Source organism: Thermobia domestica, chromosome 6 (genome assembly GCF_964235325.1).
Source record: "Thermobia domestica chromosome 6, izTheDome1.hap1.1, whole genome shotgun sequence".
Taxonomy (NCBI): Eukaryota; Metazoa; Arthropoda; class Insecta; order Zygentoma; family Lepismatidae; genus Thermobia; species Thermobia domestica.
This window is the reverse complement of record NC_137459.1, coordinates 7,121,641-7,132,576: the sequence shown is the minus strand read 5'-3', so window position 1 is coordinate 7,132,576 and position 10,936 is coordinate 7,121,641. Positions and strand designations below refer to the sequence as shown.

The window sequence follows — 10,936 nt, the reverse complement described above, 5'->3', positions numbered from 1 at the left end:
TAAAACGCATTGCTTCAACTGTGGCTTCTGAGTCCATTTCATTTAATATATATATATATATATATATATATATATATATATATATATATATATATATATATATATATATATATAGCCTTTGGCCTGTTATAAATGTGCACTATATGTCAAAAAACATAGTTAATAAAAAGTTATGATCGTTTATATTTAAGGAATCAACTTCTTTCTTTTTTTCTATGGTCAGTCTAAATATGGATATGACTCTTGGGTTGATAATAAACACAAAAGCACTAATGTGTTTAGCATCATCAGTATCAAATTTCAAACAATTGAATTGAGAATAATACAGTTTACGATGCAATTAAGTCATCAATATGTATTGCTATAGAAACGCATTTTGGAAATGTGGATGTCATGAAAACATATCCTTTATTAAGAGTCTATTAATCCTGGAAGTGACGAAATTTGTTAGTGGATGCAAGGCAAGACTTAATTCTACTATTTATCATTAAGAGACAGCACCTCAGTAGCAGAAAAGACAAAAAATGCGCGGCTTCTGTAGATGGCAGGCTTAAGGAAACACTCAATTACAACACACACGTGTTTGTTTTGACGATAAATAATTAGCAAATTCGAAATTGTATTTTGAGATCGTAAAAACAAGAAACAAAATATTTTCTTAGATCTCCGGTCAGTGTTGCCAACCTGAAGCAGAATAAAATTCCTTCAAAAAATCAGAATTTCCCTTTTTCAGTTCAAATGTTCCACAATGCAAATAATTGCTCTCCTCAAGCGCACGCATTAATTATGCCTTATATAACGGTGTAGACAGTCTTTTAACAATAAGTAAAACAGGTATTACAGCAGGCGCATAGGAAAATGACACCTGGAATGCAAGGAGTTAATTCACAAATCTAAATATGGCTACTGCTGTTGTTCTGTTTTGAAATAATTCACTTGAAGCAATACAATATATATTTGCAATTAAACCATCACAGAAGTTTTTACTAGAAAAATGTTATGCTAATGACATATATTAGAGTCAGGAATTATAGCTATAGCGCTAGTAGCGACATTTATTAATATGATTGTGTATCACTAGGAATCACTGTGATGCACTGACAGTTTACAATTAGGATCTTTTGCAACTTCACTGAGTATTTTTTTCTGATATTAAAAAGGGAAATTGTTAAGTAACCAAGTTCGTAAATTGCATCATTCTAAGACTAGGAAATCATACAGAAAACGAATGAGGTGTTAGAAATAGTAGCAGTAGAGGAGAAAATAAGGATTTTAGATATTTTTAAGAGAAGGTGGAGGAACTGGTTGGGATATTGGCTGAGGAGGAACTGTATTATGAGAGACGTGGTAAAGAGTATGGTGGAAGGAAAGAGAGGGAGGTAGCGAAGGAGACTGTAGTTGAAGAAAGATTATAACAAAAAATTGCTACGTCAAGACGAAGAGGCTAGCTGAGAGACCACCCTACATCGAAGCTTCTCAGTTTCAGCAAGTAACCTGCAAATAATGGCAGAATAGCTATGATGATGATGATTATATGTTTAACAATATTGACCAAAAAAGAGAGGTACAAAATTAAAACAATAATAATTATTATTAAACCTCTTAATATTTTAGAATTATTTGAGTAAAAACTGAAAGCGACTCAATTGTCTATGTCTTTTATATAAACTCAATTTATATAACTACTTTCGACCTATATTACAAACACAAAATAACGGGATAAAACGCGGATGGGATAAAAGTTTTTTTAAAATAACCGTACAAAATCAGTCTCACTTGTGAATATGAATTACTAGCATCAATTACTCAGTCACTTATTACTATTACTAAAGCGCCCTCTGATATCGGTCATTTCGATTATTTTTGTATTTCTCTCCCTTCCCACTCTCCAAGTTACGGGGTTGAATTTTGATTTAAATTGCTTCAGAAGTGTCGCTGTTCATCTCAGGGACCCCGAAAACTATGGATTCGTCACTAATATCGGCCATTTTCAATAAATTTATATCTGTTCTCCTCCCCATGTTGCGAGGCACAGCATCAGAAGTGTCACTGTTCATTTGAATGACCTCGAAAACCATGGATTCGACATTGATAATGATCATTTTCGATCATTTTTATATATCTCCTTCCTGCCCCTCCTCCAAGATGCGGTACTGAATTTGCATTTAAACGGGATCGGAAGTATCACTGTTCACCTTATCGTACCCGAAAACTATAGATTCCACACTAATACGTTTCATTTTCGATCGTTTTTAAATAGCTTTCTCCTCCCTCTCCCCCAATCTGCACCGTCAAAGTGATATGACAGATACCATCTCAGGTTCGAACCTCATCTATGTTGAAATTGTGATCGAGATCGGTCCGGTTGTTCAAGAGTTATTAAGTTTTTTTTATGTTGGTACATTTCCTCCCCTCACCCTTCCTTAAGTTCTACCATAAAAGAGATATGATAAAAAACACCGCAAGACCAAACCTCATCTATGTTGAAAATTTAATTGAGATTGATCGGGTGGTTCAAGAGATTAGAAATCACAAACATAGTCATTTTCAATTTTATAATATAGATTTATTGTTGTACGTATAATGTTATATCGCTCTATCCTCGCTGTGCCGTATACCTAAGGAGGCTAAATGTTATATTGATAAACAATTATTCAAAGTATAAGCATTCGGGTCACATGCACTAAGTTTTTGTCAATGTCATGAAAATGTTATTTCGATATCAATTTTATGAGCACACATTAAACATTTTCAACGAATGCTTAAGTCTCGGAACCAAGGCCATACTCATGAAGTCAGCACCTATGGCGTACGGAATTACCGATGTTCAATACTACATTTCTCTTTAGTTTCGGAGAAAGAACACCACTAATGTGCTTTGAAATGAAATGAACTATCTAGTTTAACGTCCCACGATTATGCATCAAGGCTAAGGGAGGCAGTGATGATGAGAAATACCTGAAATGGTGGAATGAAGAAAGTAGTAGGAAACGGAAAAAACCCGAGAAAACCTACACAAGGGTGTTTGTCCACCAAAAACTCACATGGCGCAAGATGATATGTTGTTTGAAAGCGAGTATTATTTACAGAAAACGCAAACAACCAATTCAGAAAACGTCATACTGTAGCTATATCCTACAGGGCAGATTGACTCACACGGATTGCACAAACTACTGGGAACACATTCACTCCAGCGGCATTTTTACTGAAGCCAAGAAATTCAAGTAAAAGATGTAATTACTTTTCCCTTCTTTTTTTACATTCTATAAAACAATCAAGTAGTGTCGGTACTTGTGCAAGACTCTTGCGCAAGAGTCTTGGTCTTGGTCTTGCAGGCATGGTCTTGGTCTTGGTCTTGGTCTTGCAGTCCTTGGTCTTGGTCTTGGTCTTGCATCGGAATTCTTGGTCTTTGCCTTGGTTTTGGTCTTGCATGGAAGACTTGCAAAAACTGCAAGAGCAAGACTCTTGCGCTCATCTCTAGTTGGATAAACTGTCATAGACTGAGTGCTCACTGGATTACGACCACTTATGTAATACTTTTTTGGTCCACATTTTACTCAAAGGACGGCTTAGACACAGCATGGATTATGGTAGTTGCTGATATGTTTCCACGGGAATCTGACTCCATATATTCCTGATGGCATCCCACGATAAACCCTCAGGTGTCAGAGCAGGAGTAATGATGCGAAGATCTCGTTCCACAACATCCCATAAATTTTCTATAGGGTCAAGATCCGGTGACTTAGGGGGCCAATTTATATGCTGCAGCTCCGTGGAATATTCCTTAAACCAAGCAAGTAGAGTTCTAACTTGGTGGCACTTTGCATTGCCGTCCTGGAAAATGCCGTCTTCGTGTGGGTGGAATGTTGCATTGTAGAATTTATGTGGTTCTCTAACATCTGCAGGTACACAATGAATGTATCACTGTGGTCCATGCACAACAGAAACATAATCAAACAATGCAGCAGCAACCAACTGCCTGTGCAGTACGCACCATTCAAGAAGGATCCATAGTTTCCTGCTGTTGGCGCCACACGTGCACACGCCAGTCCGAGGGGAGTGGCACAAACCATGATGTATCAGACCAACACACCCTTTTCTAATCATACACGGTCCAATTAGCGTGTTCCTGTGCCTAAGCGCGACGAAGTCGGCAGTGACGAGTGGTAAGGAGTGGGTGACGAGTGTACCATCTCCTGTGGAAATTCATGCGTGCCAGTGTACGCCATATAGTTACGTGGAGTATGGGTGTTGTGCATCCACCATTGTATTGGTTACGCAATTCTCGAGCACTGATGGTTTGGTTGTGAGCTGTTTGATGGTTGTGAGATACCTCCGATTATTAGCAATGTTCTGTCCGCCAACACGTAGCCTCGAGTGTGTTCTTTCTATATATGACAAATTACTATAAATCACGGAATTATTATGGCCTGTGAAGACATCTACAGCAATGGCCTCTAACGACTAGCGCCTTACGTCTACATGTGCTTACCAGCAAATCATTTACTCCGGTAAAAACAGTAAGTAATACGGCTACAAATATTTATTTTAAACCTCTAGAAGTAGAGACATAAGTTATGTGGGAACGTCGTGCTTCGTGCTTCACATGAGACCTGTTTTCATGAATTTAACAGAAAAGGCACGATGTGATCTGAATAGATGGAGGAATGCAAAATAATTATGGAGGTGACACTATACTGCATTTCCTAGTATTAATAAGGTTTTGTTTTGCTTAACACTTGCAAGTAAATTGTGTCTAGGTGTGGTTTTAAATATTTAGTTTTGTTGTCAATAAGAGATTTTATCCTGTAGGTAAATAACACTGCTGTAAATTGAAAGTTGTACCAATCAACGAACTGCCACATGAGAAATTTACTTATTTACTACACAATAAGACCATGACTGTGAATTCTTCAACTTGTGGTCTAGAGGTGAATGCTGTACATATGATAAATGGAAGTAAATACTGGTAGTACAATTGACAGGAAAGCATAGATTAGAATGTAAAGGGAAAACTCCGAGGAAATATACTTACACAATGATATCTCAAAATCATAAAGGCAGCGATTTTTTTAAATCACTTCTAACTATTTATACTTGTTTAAAACTTCGGAAGAAATCAACTTAGAAATGAGACTTCTCAGTGTCTCATGTACTTGCTTACGATGATATCAGACGCATGATAGAGATGAAATAATATATCTTTAAGCTAATAACCTCGGGAAATAATTATGTCGAATAATGAAGTAAGAGAGTAAAATTCTTTCCCAACGTGGATACTTTCATTTTATCTTTCCTCTCAGAATCTCATCGAGTCGTTAAGAATAACATATTCTCAAAAAGATCTCATCTTTGTGTTCTTCCAACCAAAAAGACGAGCAGAGGGAAAGAAACGTATTTGGTGAGACTGCTCTTCAAATGAAAAATAAAAATAAATATAAAAAAGTAACGTCAAGTACAAAGACGTATTTTATATTAGATTCTACTCTATACTCTCTAATTAAAATCGTGATGAAAGTGCTAATTATCAGTTCCAGGAAAATAAACGTTGCCTAGAACATATTCATTCTAAGCAATGTTAGCTAGTCGCATGCTGATCAAATCAATGTGTTTTTTATATGTCCAACCTTTGGTTTGGGTACAAAACCTCACGGTCCAAAATCTCGCCAGGCCGAAACCTCGCCTTGCCAAAACCTCGCGTCTCAATATCTCGCCATACCCAAAATCTCGCCTGCCAAAATCTCGTGGTCCTGATCTCTGTACACAGAATCTCTCCTGGTATAAACTACGCGGGACGTAATCTTGCCTGGGAAGAAATGTCGTCAGTATAAAACCTCGTCACCTTGATTTCTTTGATGTAGAATGCTCTATATATTGCTATATGTATATATTTTGTAATGACACATAATTGCATTAAAATAATGAGAAGAAAATATTCTAACTCGTACTTTGAAAATCTGTATATATATAATGAAAATTACTATGTTTGTGACATCATACCTCTTAAGCCACCCGACCGATCTCTATCAAATTTTCAACGTAGATGAGGCTCGGGCCTGGGATGTCTTTTGTAATTTCACTTTGACGGCATAATGAAGTGGACGGGGAGATATATATAAAAATAAAGAAAGCTTAATAACTCTTGAACCAAGAGACTAATCTCGATCGAGTTTGCCAGACAGATCAGGTTACCGCCTGGGATGTTTTTTTTTTTATCATTTTACTTTGACAGGAAGGCGGAAGGAAAGGGGGAAACATATAGAAATACATAAAAAAAATCAATTGACTGCGTTTGCGACTCAATAACTCTTGAACCACCCGACCTGTCTCGATCAAATTTTCAATATAGATGGAGTTTGAGCATGGGATGTTTTTTATTTCACTTTGACGGTGATCTTAGGAAATTCTAACAAAATCGAATAATATTTATGAAAGTATTAAATAATATGTGAGTTTTTACGTCCCCTGATTATGTCTTGTAGATTAAAGGAGACGTAGATGATCAGGATGAAGCAACTGATAGAATGAAGAAAGTGGGAAAAAACGGGAATACCCCAAGAAAGCCCCCACACATTATTATTATTATTATTATTATTATTATTATTATTATTATTATTATTATTAGTAGTAGTAGTAGTAGTAGTAGTAGTAGTAGTAGTAGTAGTAGTAGTAGTAGTAGTAGTAGTAATATGGAATCCATAGTTTTCGGGGTTGGTAGATGAACAGTGACAATTCCGATGCCGTTTAAATCTAAATTACGGACCCATTTGTATCCCAAAGGGACATGCCATGTAAAACTAATTAAAATGACCGACATTAGTATCGAATTCATAGTTTCCGGGATGCCTAAGTTGACTTGTGACAGTTTTTTGTTGACCTTTATGTCAAAAATGAAAATTATTCTCCCCGTGCGAAGAACGGGCACTGTTCTAATGGCAACTTACAATGTTATTCAAGCTCTAGTGCTTAATAAGAAAACAAATAGCAAAGGTTTTTCACCTTTGACACACTAAAATTATACACCGTGTCCGAGAATTATCTATACAACTTTACAGCGTTATATTTAAAGAAGTTAAGGTGATATTTACATGCGGTTTGTTGCATTCAATGCAGAAAGTCTTAAAGTTTTTCTTTTCTTTTACAGGCGGATTTGTGCATTCAATGCAGAAAGTCTTACAGGTTCTTCTTTTGTCTTTTACAGGTTAGCAAACAATAAATGAAGATGTGGACACCACAAGAAAAAGCACAGTGTGTTGCCTGGTACATAGAAACGAAGTCGGAGACTCAGGTGCAGCGGAATGTAAGGACTAAGTATGCACGTGATCCTCCAACCAGAGCTACAATTAAAGCTTGGTATAAACAATTCATGGAAACGGTAAGTGTTCTGCACCAGAAAGGAGCTGGAAGACCAAGTACCAGTCAGGAAGATGTGGAAAGAGTGAAACAGGCCTTTGTGCGCAGTCCAACAAAATCTGTTCGCAAAGCGGCGAGAGAATTGAATATGCCCAGGGCTACGGTTCATGATGTTCTTCATAAACGGCTGAAGCTGCACGCCTACAAGGTGCAACTCCTTCAGGCCTTATTGCCAACCGACAAACCCAGACGTACTGACTTTGCTTGTTACATGCTGAACCGCATTGAGCACGATAACCAGTTCCTGCAAAAGATTTGTTTCAGTGACGAGGCAACATTCCATGTGTCTGGGAAGTTGAGCAGGCACAATGTTCGCATATGGAGATCCGAGAACCCTCATGTAACACGTGAGATGGAGCGCGATAGCCCTAAGGTAAATGTCTGGTGTGGGTTAATGCATAATCGCATTACTGGACCCTTCTTTTTCGCTAAAAATTCAATCACTGGTCAGGTCTATCTGGATCTGCTCCAGCTTTGTGTGATTCCTCAGTTGGAGGATATGCGACCAAACATTCTGTTTCAACACGATGGAGCTCATTAGAAGTTCGAGAATACCTGTATGACGTGTTTCCCAATAGGTGGATTGGTCGCGACGGTCCGATATCATGGCCTCCGCGGTCGCCGGATCTGACACCACTGGACTTCTTCCTGTGGGGGTACCTTAAGGACATCATCTTCGCTACGAAGGTAGCATACCTTGAACAGCTAAAGCAGCGTATCCTTGCTGCTTTTCAGACAGTAACTGATGATTTGCTGAAGCGCACATGGGCTGAAATTGATTTTCGTCTGGATGTGCTTCGTATCACACATGGTGCCCACATAGAAGTGTACTGAACAGGTAAAAAAACTTTAAGACTTCCTGTATTGAATGCAAAAAACCGCATGTAAATATCACATGAACTTCTTTCAATATAACGTCGTAAAATTGTATAGATAATTCTCGGACACCCTTGTATATACTGTATTTGAGTGAGATAGCCAAATGCTCAGAAAATCTCAATTCTTTTTTCTTTCTTTAAATATGACTCTAGAGAAAGGATTGTGCGCAATGATCTGCTAGACATTTCATATCTTGCACTGAAATGTTTAAGTACTGCATGGATAGTTTTTCGTAGTCAGTGAACTCATTACTGAAAAGCAGTGGATTTCTTTTCGTTAACGTGTGTTTTAGCCTCCTCAAGAAGACTTTGAATAGTGGCTTGAAAACTTTTAAAGTTTAGCAGCATATTTCTCAGATCGATCTAATTTTCTTGAGTTAAGAGAAGACGCTTGAAGTAATTGAATGGCTTCGGTGAGTTGTACCACTCATGCCATACTTGAGGAAAAGTGTTTTTTTTTTTTTTTTCTTACTCGTTACTCTATCTGTCAGTGGAACAAGACATCGCTGCTGGTACTGAACGTAGCAGCTGTTGCAGTTCGAAAGGATTTTAGAGCTGGAAAATATTAGAAATACCCTAAGTAACGACTCCTCCTCTTTTTGTTAGTTTCTGGGTGTGTGTGAACAAAGAAATTGATAGTTAAAATGATAAAATTTCATGTAACACAAACTATTTAAATTGAAATCTAATTTAAATAAAATTAAGAGTTTGTTTTTGTGTCTGCCTGTGTGGGCCCTGGGGATCAGACGAGTGGACCGAGTGTTACGAAAATTTGGTCCAGGTATCTTTGTCCAGGTCCCAGACAAAGACGAAGCACTTTTTCTTTTTTTCTTCAAAATTCGAACCAAGATGGTCTCAAGGCGCGGCCTTTACCGGGACGTAAAAGTAGTAGAAAATGGCCGATGTTATTATCGAATTCATAGTCGTTGAGATTAATGGTGAACCTCCAATCTGTAACTTTCAAATTCACCACATTCTGCTGCGGGTCGGGGGTCACCGCTGGGGGAATAACAGACATGTAAAAATAATCCAAAATGAGCGATATTAGTGTGAAATCTGTTAGTAAAATAAGATTTTTTTCTTTTCGTTGCTCAGTTTGTTTACATAGATATTTTATATGACCCGTGCGACTTGCGTGCATTTCAACCAGTACTTAATAAAGTACAATTACACGAATTAAATGTTGCATTATTTAGTTGCTCAAACAACTATATTTTTTCATATGTTTTCTGGAGACAAATGAACTGAGAGCTGAACAGTAATGCATTAATAATCATCATTTTCTGCCACACAATAAGCCATTACTGTCTCTTATGAAACTTCCTAATATTTCCTCGCGTGCGCATTAAACTACAAAACTCTCCTATCTTCTCTGAAGTCCTTATTAACCATAGTTGTAGAGAGATTCATCCATCATCTCAAGCAGCAAAATTAATGTATTGCGTAAATGCCAAGCATAACACTTCGGAGACTAATCCACAACTGTTTCCAATCCATAAAAGTAACCACGAAAGTTTTGTCGCTTTTTCACCTACCACCTTGGAACATCGATATGTCACCTAAGACGTGTCTGTAAGACCAAAAATAATCGCCATCAGCATCGACGACCTTCTGCCAACGTTCAGGAAGGCCATGGATTCCATCGCGGTAGAACTTGGTGGTACGTGAAGCAAAGAAGTTATCAAGTGCATTTTGCACCTCTACTAGGGATTTGAACTGGCGTATTCTAAGATGATTGTACAAGGAATGGAACAGGTCATAATCGTACGGCGCAATGTCCAGGAAGTGTGGCGGATACAATAGTGTTTCCCATCCAAAGAGTAGAATGGTGTCCCGGGTCATCGTAGCCTCATGGGGCTTAGCGTTGTCCTGTAATAGAAGGACCCTTTGCGATTCAGAAGTACTGCTCCAAAGTTTTGTGTTTTACTTGAACACAGCTCCACTGCTGACCGTACACAGTTGCATTGATGCTCTGACCAGCTGGTAGCAGTTCCCGATGCACGATGCCGCGAGCAGTCCAACAAACACACAGGAGGACCTTCTTCTAGTTCAGTGCTGGTTTCGGCTGATTTGGAACCGGTTTATGGGAAGCTAACCAATAATAACGGCGCCATGGGGCTTCGTAAAGGACCCACTTTTCATCACATGTCAACATTCTGTCCATAAATAGCTCCTTCCTCAGACGAGACAGCAAAGAAACACAGGTGTCTGCTTGTGTTGCCTTCTGGCCCAGAGTCAAATCACGTGGGATACAGCGAACCAACTTGTAGTGTTTCCCAAATTAATGGTGCTGCCGAATGGTTTCTCAACTCACACTGAATTATAGTCCCAGTTCTTCACATGTGTGGCTGCTCTTCGCCTTAATTGCTGCCTGAAGATCTTCATTTTGTACATGTATTGATCTTCCGGCACGTATTGTGTTTTCGAGTGTTTATGCTTGTTAAACCACCGCTGCACTGTTCGCGTAGTCACGACACCCTCACCAAAGGCCTGGCATATGTTCTGCCCCGCTGCAGCGGCGTTTGACCCCAGTTTAAACTCGTGCAGCGTACACGTCCTTATGACGGTCTGTGGAGGTCCCATGTTCACTCTGTCCCTACGCAAGTTCACGGTGTAATTAAACTACCACAACCAAGCAATATGTT

At 38.4% G+C, this 10,936-nt stretch overlaps 1 protein-coding gene across 1 annotated transcript; it reads left to right on the top strand.

The window, feature by feature from the left end:
• The first annotated feature begins 7,222 nt into the window (after positions 1-7,222).
• Positions 7,223-7,954, top strand: LOC145687109 (uncharacterized). The gene has a single exon (XM_081760568.1). It carries the CDS (start codon positions 7,223-7,225, stop codon positions 7,952-7,954), a length of 732 nt encoding a protein of 243 aa, XP_081616694.1.
• The last annotated feature ends 2,982 nt before the right edge of the window (positions 7,955-10,936 follow it).

Coding starts and splice junctions, on each gene's coding strand:
- LOC145687109 (XM_081760568.1), top strand. CDS start 7,223: ATGTGGACACCACAAGAAAAAGCACAGTGTGTTGCCTGGTACATAGAA.